At 38.4% G+C, this 14,139-nt stretch overlaps 1 protein-coding gene across 1 annotated transcript in view; it reads right to left on the bottom strand.

The window, feature by feature from the left end:
* Nucleotides 1-14,139, bottom strand: part of INTS2 (integrator complex subunit 2) — a 1,434,855-nt gene that overhangs the window by 473,677 nt on the left and 947,039 nt on the right. Inside the window, exon 12 of the mRNA XM_044054536.1 lies at nucleotides 4,702-4,836. Coding sequence (XP_043910471.1) covers nucleotides 4,702-4,836 — 135 coding nt within the window. The remainder of the gene's footprint in view (nucleotides 1-4,701; nucleotides 4,837-14,139) is intronic.

Below are 14,139 nucleotides of genomic sequence, written 5' to 3'. Positions count from 1 at the left end.
GCACCACCGATGTTTTTAAATTTACATACACTTGGAACGATGAAGTGATTAACTTTCTGGATCTGACCATTAGTAAAACCAATGAAGGTTTTTGTAGTAATATATTTAGAAAGGAGACATATTCCAACTCCCTGTTGCATTTTGGAAGTTGTCACCCTTGGCACCAGAGAAAAGGCATTGTGAAGGGACAAATGGTCAGGATTTCCAGATTAGTTAGCAATGATGAAATTTTTAAGGAGGAATTTTTTAAGTTAATTGGAATGTTTTTGGAGCGGGGGTATCCCCTTAATTTACTTCTTAAAATTAAGAAAGAAGTGATGAAAAAAAGGGGAACACAGTACATTCCTATTTTGAATAGCAAGGCTTCACTAGTGCAGACTGTTAACAACAGAACTGGAGCATTTTTTGTATTAAAGTACAATAATAGGTCTTATGAATTAAGTGCAAGTTTGAGAAGTTTATGGAAATGCTGTTTGGGTGATCAAAATAAAGCAATTTTAGGTCCAGAACCATTGATTGTGTTTAGTAGAGGTGAAAATTTAAAATCAATTTTAGAAAGGGAAATTAGACCCCACAAGAAATCAATTATGAGAAAATGTGGGGCCTGTAGGTGGTGTAGGTTTATTAGTGAAGGATCTTATTTATGTGTTTTTGACTTTAGATACACTATTGCATGTCCTGGGGTGTGCAATTGTAACACCAAGAACCTGGTCTATGTTGCCTCTTGTACTGCATGTGAGGCATTTTATGTTGGCAAGACTATTCGTAGAATTAGGGATAGGATATCTGAACATGTCAGATCCATTAGGAGAAAGGACATACACAACGCACTTTATTTACACACCACCACATGTTCTAATTTTAAAAAGTTTGTGTTTTTTGTGGTGGATCGTGTCATTAATTTTGAGAAAGGAATTGATTTGGTTAATAAAGTGGGTATGTTAGAAAGTGAATGGCAACTTAGGTTAAATGCCTTGAAATTCCCTGGTCTTAATGATTGTGTATCTTTGATGCCTATTCTAAAGTTCAAATCTAACCAGATTTAGTACCTTTTTTTTTTATGTCAACTGTTTATGTATATATACACACATATATATATATATATATATATATATATATATATATATATATATTTTTTTTTTAATATTTTTCAATATTTTTTAATATTTGTATTTAGGGTTGATGTTTATTACAATAGTATAATTATTAGTTTATATGTTTATACATTATTAATTTAAGATGGAAAGTGTTTTTTTAAAGTGTGTGGTCAGGCTGAATCATCACATTTGTTTATTGGAAAGGAATTTTATTGGTTGATGTATTTTTAATTGCACCTATCATTGTGGGGTTGGGCACTATAAAGATGTTTTTTGTTCATTGTTTAAATGACTCTGAAGAAGCCAGTATTGTTCTGGTGAAAGCGCTAAGTTATTTGTGATTAAAGCAGTTTGTCTAATCGTTTGTCTCACCGTTCATTTGGTTAATTCTCAGTGGCTGTTTATTACCTGCTACTTACTTCTTCGTTTTTCCCTTTTGGGATTTTTTGTTTGTAATTTCACATATACGTCCTAAGTCTTTCGAGTATGTGAGGCTCATACGTATCGGCTGAGAATGGTTCAAAGTGGAGGAAGCAACGTCCTCCACTCTTGCATCAAAATAGGGCCTAGTACGTGTCCCTCATCACAACTGCATCATTCTGTGCAGTCACTATTTCTGTACTACTGTGCCCTCTGTCTAACAAGTTATTAGTAAGTGTGTCAAAGGAGTCATACATATCACTGTCTCTTGTGCTAAGTCTTGCTGTCCTGAAGAACTGTCCTTTCAGGACATTCTGCTTTACATGTTTGGGGTGCATACTACGTGAATGTACAGATGACCAGCTTGTACATCCAGACATAGGACAAGTGTTCGGTATTAGTTTCTATGCTGACTGCAGCAGCCAAAATATAGTAAACTGTGAATTTTGACAAAGCTTCTGCGTTGGGAAGACCAACCGCTGTCTGAGAGATAGAATCAGAGAACATGTCTATGGTATCACCAAGCAACATTTTGAAAATTCAGAATGCTAGACTGTATATTGCACAAGGTGTGCCACTTGTTTCATGTAAAAGCATTTGATTTATACCTGAAAAAAGAGTAGTGGTAGGTCATTGTAGCAACAAGACTGAAGATGAGCTACACAACTGCTGTTGCTGTTAAATGCGTATTACTCATAGCGCTCAGAGGATGGATCTTATTCCAAAAGGCTTATTACAAAAAATACTATCACAGTGACCCTTAGCCAAAGGCTGGTTGAATAATGTGATGCTTGGTATTAAGCAATAATGAATTGTAGTGGTGTGGGTTACACATACTTAGCCACAGTTGCTGGACTTTTACCATGAAGGCTAAACCTAGGTGGTCTAACAGAAGCAAATATAGGTAAATACACTATACAACTCTTACAACCATGGATTACTGCTAATATACTATGTGTTTGTGTTTTCAGTATGGTTTTACTTGCACTTAATTCCTGTCTGGTTTTGGGAGAGAGACATACTAAAAAATAGTCCTTGCTTGATACTTTTTCCAGTCTATTTAGCTCTGTTAATCATGCGGTTGCTGCTTGTTATCTCTGGTAAATATTGGGAAGTCTAATTTAATAAGTAGCTTTCATTCATAACAAAATACACACCTGACTGCATACACCACCTGTGGTTTCAGTTAATGCTAATTTTTATTAACACAATGCAAAAATTATTTTATCTTCAATGAAGTAAGAAATCCTTAAAGCTCAGCCTGACAAAGTAATTTACAACTGTCACACATGAATGATTCAAAATTCAAGCTTCAAGGAAAGTGCTCATATAGAAATGACAGAATAGTGAATAACTGAAGTCATGCAGTTCACACACCAATGTTCATCAAATGGAACTACATCAACATGACAAAGTCTGGAAATGCCATTTGACAATATTATCAATACCTGACCACTGTGCTGAATCACAAAGAAAATGAAAAAGCATTTAAAGTATGGCTGCAAGATGTAAAATGCAAGCAGTCCTACAATTGTGTTAGCACTTGGTTTTCATTTATGCTGAGTAGTGCAAGTCCCTGTAACATAACAGCTTTTATTCAGATATGTAGTATTCATTTGTAATCTCACTATAGCGGAGGGACAGATTTTTTTTTTTTTTACAACTGCAGACTACAATACATACAGCAGGTAGTAATATTTTAGAAGTTAATCTTCATACTCTGGGAATCAGAAAGTTATAGTAATGCATTGGAAATTCTTGCATTTACAGTCTGAAATGAAAAGATACAAGAAATCTTAGCGGTGTACAAGCTTAAGTTAAGTCATAGAACCAGGGTTACCACAGGATATGACTCAAACTTTGTACTGGCAATATAGCCAGCTCCAGTGGTATAAAGGGATAAAGTCTTGACTACAGGTCAGGTGACTCAAGTTCAATTAGTAGGATGCTTGATGGAGCTAGCAGTGAAGGATCGTCATAACCATCCTGTGGGAAATCATAATGTATACAACTACAATCCCTAAAATAAGGGGAGGCATTGCAGTCTACATCCTGAGGGCAGGTCTTCAACTCACAGAGATACTGCCTTGTACAAGCCTTCACCTGCGAGTGTATGGGATATTGCACTCATAGGAAAAGGCACTGTGGGTCCCCTGCAGTCATGTAGGTAGCCCCCCCCTTCTCTGATGGGGAAGGGGCAGGCCATACAAATTCCCTCATTGCTGAGATTCTTATGAGGGCACAAGCAACCTTCATGACTGCATTACAGTGTCTCCCTCTAGATTGCTCTTACCACCATACTATACTGAGGTAATTCTTTAGGATGGATGAACAAGCTTACAAAGTGTTGCTGGGGGTGACGATGGTTGTCAAGTATAAGGGTAAAAAGCAACTGGAAGTATTAGCAGTATTTTTCAAGTGGTTAAAGTGAGGCAGTCGCATTTAGGTAGTAGAAAACAAATTGGTTGTCATAGTTCAATATCGCAAATGCAGGTTATTAGTAAAGACATAGTATTACATAATAGCAGTTTCAGAAAGACAGATTCAGATGTGGAATAGTTCTGTAGTTTTTTTTTTTTGTTTTGTTTTGTTTTCAGTAGTTTGGTCTTAATCCAGAAGGGTTACAAGAAATTTTATCACAATGAGATTTGGCCACTGACTGTCTCATTAACGTGAGCCACAGTGCAACTAATACTGATAGTAAGATACTCGCTGTTTCCCCTGTCCTTGATGACTTTCTTCACTTCATAACCTGAAAAAACAAAAGTTCACCCACATTACAATAACAGCTAATAACCCCTTTCCACCTATAACATGAAACATTTTAATTAACTGGTCATCATAGTAAGGCATGTGAATCCAAGCTTTAGCAAAGAGACTTCCACACCAAATGAAACAGAGATGGTCTTATAAACTTGAGGATTTGAAAACTGAAGACTCTTGTGGAAAATGAGAGGCATAAGCCAAATTAACTCAGAATCAAAGAATCCATAAAGTTTTGAACGTCTGTGTCTATCCACTGCTGAAGTCACTACTGTAACTACATTTCAAAATCATATGGACATCAAACACATCACATAAAACTTAATTTCAGTTCAGAAATGTTCACAAAATCATGTGCAGTAAAAAAGTGAAACTTAATCACCATTACTAAAACAGCTTGTTTTACTATCCACAATTGTACCTTGATGGAGACTTTATGCTTGGTAAATGCCCGACTCCTTAACAGCTGGTAAATACAGTGGATGGGAAGAAAGCCTGTAATATTAGCAGTCAAGTTGCTGGTGACAGGGACTCGCACTGCATGAGCTGTAACCACCTTTAATATAGTAAAAAAAAGTTATTCAGAGGGGTGCCAGATGCATCTTCCTTGTTTTAATGCATTAGTTTCTAAACAATGTATGGAAACGCAAAAGTTGTTACTAAACAATGGACAACATGTGCATGTGCACTTGTCACATCTTCTTAAATATGCAAGCTTTAATTATGTTAGCACAGCAATCAATGTTGTATCAATTCACATGAAAATGTATGGCAGCTATTAAAAAAACACACAAACATGCACTCACTTCACCTATATGTTACAGTATATAGCAGTTATGCCCTTTTTCTTGCCCATTTTCTTTCTTTTATTTCTTTATGCATGACATCCATGAATCACCCAGCATACCTATGTAATGGGAAACACTGCCACTATTTCATACGTGCAGGTATTGTGCATTTTTTTTTTAAGAAAAGCATCTATCATAATAACATCTCTACAAGTACCTCTGGAGTTCAGCAAACAATGGCCTCTCTGTGAGGAATCCATTCATGCATTCAAGTGTCAAATCCTTCATTCAGAGCTAAAATACTTCTGTGGAGTCTTCAGTTTCTATCAGAGATTTATACATAACAATGATTCTGGGATCCATTACTCCTCTCCCTCCAGAAAAAAGCAAACAAACCAAAGTCTCATCACTTCTACCCTGCCCCAGTCAGCCCTATGATATTAGTTGATCTCTGTTCATCATAAGGGCAAGGTAGAAACTTTGCCTCTGTGTCAGGGGGCCAGTGCATCTTATATTTCATTAAAACACAAAGAAATATCAAGCTTTCTTCCTACACACAAGCTTTTGTCTTTCTCTTACAAGAAAGTATATTTAATCAATTATTCGTCTTAAATGAATAAATATAATACAGTGAAGAAATAAAACTGGATTATTGTAATGGCCAATAACTCACTGTGAATTCACCTAAAATAACCATGTAGGTCCAAATTACATCTTATTTGTCCTTTATTTTCTCTAATGTTAATTTTTACAAATACCTACCAGTTATCCCTTACTAATCTGAAAGCCTAGGCTTACTAGTACCCCACAATATTCACCACGTTTCCCGGCACTAGCATCCCAAACCAACCTGCAGAGGAGGGCTTCCATTTTCAGAAAGGAATATCCTACTGGTGTCTTCATCTTTGTGTCAGACAGTGCAAGGTACAGATTTGTTCTTTATGACCTGCTTTTCTCCCTCCCTGGTACCTGGCATCCACTTGAAGTCCACTCTTAAAAACAGGTACTTTCTTCCACATGTTCACAAGTTGATTACAGTGCAAGCATTCTTAGCAGGCCATACTAATTTCTGGTGTTCCCTAAACATGTGACAGACACCAGGCCATCTGTTAAATGTCACTAAAGCTACAAAAGCTTTTCATCATCATCTCATGCAAAGAATAAGCAGAGATCAGCCACACACACACCACCAGATATCAGGCATGCTAATCAACTTTGGACATCCCAGGTCATAGTCAGAGGCTTTATCCTTCTCTGCCACGCAACCATCTTGTAATTCCTGAAATTCAAGCACTCCAGCTTTTCTAAATAACTCAAGGCTATCTTATCCTCAATTACCTTGAACATTCTTCTTTACACTTTTTTCAGTCAAAAAAACCCAGACTTTACAGCATTCCTAGACTAAATTATGTATTCAAGAAGAAGTCTTACCCTAGCCTCAGAGTCTTGAAAACTGAACAAAATTTCCCTCCCTCACTGATGGTCTATTAAGGCTGTAGCATTTTATATGTTTTTGCTAGTGTCCTTAAGGACTGTATTGAATAGCTCAGATGTGATGCAACTACCACCCTAACTTTTTCCTCCAAAGTAGTCTCCCATGTTTTACAAAAGTTCTCTAACTCATTTTCCTGAACTGCTTACCCTCACATTTCTAAAACAGCTATCCTCCCACATGCAATCTATTCATCTCTCTCATCAAACTAACTCTCATCAAGTGCATCAACTTTAGATGACAAGATTCACCCAATTTCCCATACAAATTGTTTTATTACATACAAAAAACACGATTAGTGGACCTAGAACACGGCCCTACACAGGCATATGCACAGTCAGTGCATGAGCTTTTCAGCTATTCATCCAAAAGTACCTGCTATTCACCATTAGGGATCTCACTTGTGATAAATCTTTCTTACCCTCTCCTCAAGGAAGGAGATTACGCAATCGGCAACACACTCGCACCTTTCAAGCTAGCTCTCTAGCTCTAAACATCCTAAATTAAACCTGAATAACCTACTCATATCACTGATTAATTAAATCACAATAAGTCTGAACAAAACAACAAATGAAATAATGTTGTGTCTTCCGGCTTTTCCCAGTTAGGGGTTGCCACAGCGGAACTCTGGTCCGCTAATGATTGGCAGTAGATTTTTACGTGCCGAGTTGCCAGCTCTGATGCACTACCTTCAACGAAGGTACGCCCATTCACGCATGTCTCCACACAGAAGACGGTCTAGCTGGAATTGAACAGGACAATGTCTTACTGTGAGGCGACAACGCTACCGCAGCACCACCACCATAGTAAAACAACAAATGAAATAATTCAGAAAAAGCCTTGCTCATGATATCAGTTCTACAAGATCTCCTGAATGAAGTTCAACAGGTCACTGTGTTTTTTCAGTTCTTAGTTTTTTTAACTCTTATTGATTTCTTGTTTTTTTATCTCCCATTCTGCCCAAAGCTTATCATCTTTCTGTCTCTCTCTGTAATGCTTCTCAATACTGAAAATATCCAATTTTATTCTTAGTGAAGCCTTAACTAAGAACATACAAAACTCTTTCTGTTCTTTAGAATGCAATACCACTGCTATCCTTTCTACCTCATGCATTTAAATATCTCATCTCTATACCTGCCGTGACTTTCCTCGTAACAAATAAAACTATCCCGTTTGCTTCAGTAAAGTCATTTTTTGCTAAACACGCTGTTTCTATGTTAGAAATACATCTTTTTTCTTCATTTTTACATCTACAACAAACAGGCTCATTTGTGAGTGCTAAACAATCAGCCTGCAGACCACTGCAAGCCTAGCCAATAACCCATGTTCATTTTTTTTTCCTCAAATGTTTTCTCCAACCTTAAGAAAGGCAATGTAAGAAAGACTGGGGGAGAATTTGAAGCCACATATCCAATCATCTAGGATTACCTTGAAGGTGGGAAGGGTGATACTCTCCTTGACATGTAGTGGAAGTTGGTTCCAGAGGTAGAGGATACATTGAAATATGAATATATCATATCAGTTTGTCTTAATTATCTACTGATGAAGGTTCAGTTCCTTTGACATGGTATTTGAGAAACCATTTTTTCACTGAACGAATAGGTCAAAAAGGGTTTGATCTCTTATGGCTTAACACTGGTCACCAAAGAGGAGTCTATAAGAAACTGAGTACAGAGACAAGGTTGCCAGTCTATTCTAGAAGCTAAGATTTTTGAGGCTGCTCATCTTTTTAGTTAAGAATCCCTGACATCTCTCAAGTTAAGTGATATGTTTAGACAAATATATAACAAAAGCCACATTATAATAATAATAGGTACATGCACAGACAGGACCAGTCCAAGGACAGCAGTAAAATACACCACAAGTGTAAAAAAATACTTTTTATTCCAGAAGAAAGTAAAAAAGAAAAGTTTAGGGCTTTTGCCCTAAAACATACAACTGACTTCAGAATTTTACCGAGTTCTGATGAAGTCAGTTATACATTTTAAGATGAAGGCACTTAAACAGCTGGTTAAAACTATCACACTTATGTAGGTACAAATGGGACAACTTGTCGCCAGACTGATGACCAGATTATTGGGGGGGTGCATGTGTGTGAAAATAAATATAATATTCGTCAAAGATACCCACACCTCCAGGTTGGTGGCACAGCACGAAGCATCAGAGACTATCCGTGTGCAACTAACAGTGGGTAAAACTGCCTTCCAGTTTATAGCCTGCTACAGACCACCCTCCCAAACCCAGAAACCCCACTCTGCCTTCCTGAGAACACTGGAAAATATGAAGGTCTCTCCAAACACCATTATATTGGGCGACTTCAACTACCCAAACATAGACTGGGAGCATTACTCTAGCTCCAACACCCTAGCCCAAAGGTTCCTAGAATTTATAAACTCAAATGCTATGGAACAACTTGTTACCAACTCCCAGAAGAGGGGAAAACATACTGGACCTGATCATCACCAACATGGGGACTCTATGCTCCAGACCAGAAGTGTATCCCTCACTGGTAAGATCAGACCATAAACTAATCTCACTGGATATTCACATCCTGACCCCACCCCCTGCCCAGAAAACCACAGTGAAAAACTTCTCTAAAGCAAATTTCACACTCCTCAAAACCAAGGTGGAATCCTTCAAAGCCCCGGGGCCTGTGGAAAATACGGCCCAGACCGCAGAATCCTTTATAAACGCATTCTATGAACACCTTCAGGAATGCATGGATCACGCAATCCCAAATAAAACCAAGACCCAATCCTCCAAAGGCAGACGTCCTGTCTGGTGGACCCCAGCCATAAACAAACTATACAATAGAAGGAGGAAGCTACTACATGATAGAGCAAAATCCCAAAAGGGAAGGCATCTCTGATCAGTATTAGCAAAAAACTACGGGCACTCATAAAATCGTCTAAGGCTAGCTTCGAGAGAAAAATTGCACAGGACACTAAGGATAATCACAAGGCTTTCTTTAGTTATGTTAGGAACCTGGGTGGGAATTCCCAGATATGCTCAAAATTAGTCCAAAATGACAAAAAAATACACCGAACCCACAGACATTGCCAATAACCTAGCTGACAGGTTCAGTGCAAACTCCCCCCCCCCCTCCACCAAAAGGGCAAATATCTATCCCAGCAGAGTGCTGCCCCCCTGACATCTCAGATGCTCAGGTAAGAGCCGCCCTCTCTAAAGCAAAAAACACAGCATCAATGGGACCAGACAGTGTCCCGGGCTGTGTCCTACATGAACTCCAAGAAGAGCTAAACCCAAACATAAAACTACTGTTCAATCTCAGCCTTACTACAGGATATGTACCCAAAGAGTGGCGTACAGCAACAGTGGTCCCTCTCCACAAAGGTGGTGCCTCAACAGATCCTGGAAACTATCGCCCCATAAGCCTGACTAGCTTGGTTTGCAAAGCTATGGAAAGGATCATCATGGATCTCATAAATAAAGATATTGGGGACCTACAGACACTGGATCCTACCCAGTTCGGCTTTGTTAAGGGCAGATCCTGCCTCTTAAACCTGGTCAATTTCTTTGAAACAGTCACCAAGGCCATTGACGAGGGGAAGGTGGTCCACACAGCCTACCTGGACCTAGCAAAAGCCTTTGATACAATACCCCACTCGGGCATTATAGATAAGCTCGCCAGCTTAAATATAAACCCCTATGTCACTAGATGGGTTGCAAACTGGCTCAAGGACAGAACCCACATGGTTAGAATTGCTGGATCCATGTCAGACTCCAAACCAGTTACAAGTGGTGTCCCACAAGGCTCAGTCCTGGGACCTCTCATGTTCGGTATATATGTCTCGGAGGTACAGGCCAACACAGAAGGACTGTGGCTGACCAAGTTCGCAGATGACTGCAAACTGGGCGCCATAATCGACTCTCCAACCAACACAAGCATCCTCCAAAAGGGCCTCATAGAAACAGGCAACTGGTGCCAGAGTCATGGCCTCAAGCTAAACGCCAAAAAGTGTATAGTCATCCCCTTTGGCAAAAACAAAGTGCCCACAAATTACCACATAGGTGGTAATCCATTAAGTACAGAAGAAGTAATTAGGGACCTGGGGACCCAATTTGATAGCAATCTCTCATTTGACAACCATGTGGCCAAAGTGGTTAGAAAAACATTTTATATAGCCCACCTAATCATGAAGAGATTCACATCTAGATCACGGGAGGTCATCGTGCCTCTTTACTCATCCCTCATCAGGCCCATAATTGAGTACAATGCCCTTTTGGGATGTACCTTACCAGACACCTGCAGCAACTGGAAAGACCCCAAAAGTACCTCACCAAGAGGATCAAAGGGCTCAAACAGATGCCGTATGCTGCCCGGTTAAAGAAACTCCAGCTCTACTCAGTGGCATACCGCCTGCTCAGAGGCGATCTGTGCCTGACGTATAAAGCCATGTCCAACCCGGAATTAATGGACATGCTGCACCTCAGAAAATCCAAATCCCATCAAGCTACGTGCTCGAGAGACTTGAACCTCAGCACTGAAATAAATAGGACATGCTGGAGGGACAGATTCATAACCCAGAGGCTCCCTTCACTCTGGAATAAAATCCCAGTCCAGGTTAGGCAGAGTCCCTCATTGACTCTCTTCAAGAGGAATCTTGATGAGTGGATGGGAGATCGTAGGTTTACCCCGGGTATCACTTCTGTGTCACTGTTACACAGAGGCACAGTATACTAACCACGAAAAAGGGCATAGCAAAATTAATTTAAAATGGGTGGCGAAAGCCAAACACACTCTGGCTAGGCTTATAAATGCCCTAGGGCAGATATAGCCTAGTATGAACCTATGAACCTATTAAATGGTCTACATTTTTACTTTATTTATTTACATTTTGTTAATCAGAGTAGAGAACAGATCACAGAGGAGCAATTACAGGCTCAGCCCAGGTTAGAATAGCAGTAACACATAACACTACAATACTAAGTGCTAAAAGCATTTATATACTTATGGTAGAAAGAATGATTTACAGACGTTTAACAGTAACTGATCTTAATGGAAGAAGTCAAGTAATTCTCTGTATACATACAACTGTAATATTTAGAACACTGAAATATTCAGACAGCAAAACAGGGATAGTTTAGTTTAGTTTGTTACACTAAAAATAGTAGAGAAGCATAGTTTAAAGTTCCACTGAGTGGTTCTACAGAGGTTATAAAGTAGAAAAAGGGGGGCTGTGAGTGCTAAAGAAAAGTTATGGTGGGCAATGAAAAGATGAAGCAGCATGCATCTACATAGATGGCATGAATGCATGCACCCTGTTTATATAGCATATTGCCATGGTGATGCTCATGGTTAACAGTAGCATTCCTGACTTTCAAATAAGTTGAATGTCTTTTAGGACAATAAAGATTGCTGCCATCTAATTTAAACTGATGTCAATGTTTCTCTGAATCCAGGTCCACCTGTTCTGGACCTTATGTTTTCCAGAATGTTTTCCCAAGTTTTATATGAGAAATTAACTGTTAAGAGTCTGCTTTAGTTCTGGAGGAGAGAAAGGCATGTTCTTTTTCCCTCTTACTCAAAAGGTCCATCAAGACAATTCTTTTTAGATGCATGGTAGGACATGTACATCCTAACCTAATGGATGAGAATGCTGCTCTCAACCAGGTCTTCAGGTACACTCAGCCTTCCACACATGAAGCAAATAATAAACTAAAAATATCAGCAAAGGCAGAAAAGCTTAGAAAATGCATAAATATAAACAAAAGTACAAAATAAGCAATTTATTGATGACCCAAAAAAGTTTTATAGAGGATTGGGAAACAAGATAAAAGGAACCGAAAGACCACCAAAAAAAGAAGAAACAGATACATTTTGGAGTGTTATTTATGAAGACCCTATGGAACATAAAGATGCTAAATGGATAGAAGAAGTAAAAGAAAGAATAAGAAGTTTAAATGTACAGGATATGAATGGGATGAAGTAATGGCCAAAGAAACTGAAACAAAGTTAAGAAAAGCCTCTAACTGGGAAAACCAGCAGTACCTAACTTCTGGCTAAATGTAATAGTAACGTTGCACGAACATTTAGCCATGAGTGAAAACTATTTATATGTGCACCCTGAACAGACACCAGCCTGGTTAACAACAGAAAAAACAATGCTCCTACTCAAGAGTGAACCTGCAAGCTACCCTAAAAATTATGCCTTAGAACGATGTATAAACTATACACAGGAATTGATGCCGACAGAGTTTATAGTCACTTAGAAGAAAACTCAATTATGGCAATATAACAACAGGGTAATAAAAGAAAGCCATATGGAACTAATCATAGTGGAGAATTGTAAAAAGGGGAAGAATCTAAGTATGGCATGGATAGACTATAAAAAAAGCATTTGACAGTATCCCACATTCATGGATAAAAGAGTGCTTAAAAAATGTACAAAATAAACCCTACACTGATAAACTATATCACAGTGACCATGAAACAGTGGCAAACCACTTTGAAGTTAAACCATGATAAAGGACCAATTATTACTCCAGGGATAAAAATTCAAAGGAAGGTTTCCAAGGTGACTGTCACCGCCTCTCTTTTGCCTTGCCCTTAACCCATTATAACAGATTGTCTGCTTAACAGATTAGGTCATGGCTATAATTTGACTCCCAGAAAGCAACAAAGGGTAAAGACTTATCTTCTCTGTCGATGATTTAAAACTGTACAGCTCATTAGATGAGGAACTGAAAGCACACTGCAAGTTGTCAAAACTTTTTCAGATGATATAAGAATGCCACTTGGTCTTAATAATTGTGCAAAAGCAAACTTTACAGCAGAAAAGCTGGAACACAAAGAAAACATCAGTCTGGGACAAGAATGTGATATAAAAGAACTTGAGCATGAGGGAGTGTATAAATATTTGGGAATAGAGGAAAGATCAACAATAAAACACAAACAAATGTGAATAAATAAAACTAAGGAATATTTTAGAAGACTTGAATTAATCCGGAAAACAGTGTTGGCATCTAGGAACAAAGTTCAAGCTATAAACCAATTTGCTCTTCCTGTCCTAACTTACAGTTTTGGAGTGACAGACTGGCCCCAAAATGTGTTGGATAGATTAGACAGGAAAACAAGAAGGATGCTTCATGCTTATCAAATGATTTATAAAAATCAGTGTATACCAATATTAAATATTCCCAGTTTTGAAGGAGGTATGGACCTCCTTGAAATTGATAACATGTATAGATCTGCGATTGTGGGACTGCGAACCTCACAAGAACCAAACATAGTGAAGGTTTTGAAACATGAGGAGAATAAATCTAAGATGACTTCCTTTCTTAGTCTAGCAGAAGCATGTCAGCATCAAGAAGGAAAGGTAATCAAACCAGAAGTAGATAAAAATCTAGCAACTGACTGTGTCAAAAAAACAAAAGAAAGAATATAAGATAATGAATCAGATGAGAAGGCAAGAAATGTGGAAAATGCCTAAATACAGTTGCATATGTAGCAAAGTCCTGGAACAACCCAGTGTTGATCAGGATCAAATGCAAGAATGGTTAAGAGGAGGTGAATTCAAACTAAAAGATGAAAGGTTAATATTGGTGGCCCAAGTTA

The sequence above is a fragment of the Protopterus annectens genome, chromosome 13.part0, assembly GCF_019279795.1.
Source record: "Protopterus annectens isolate FY-2018-M chromosome 13.part0, PAN1.0, whole genome shotgun sequence".
Lineage (NCBI taxonomy): Eukaryota > Metazoa > Chordata > Ceratodontiformes > Protopteridae > Protopterus > Protopterus annectens.
Note: the sequence above shows the minus strand (reverse complement) of the source record. Positions and strands in the feature narration are given on the sequence as shown.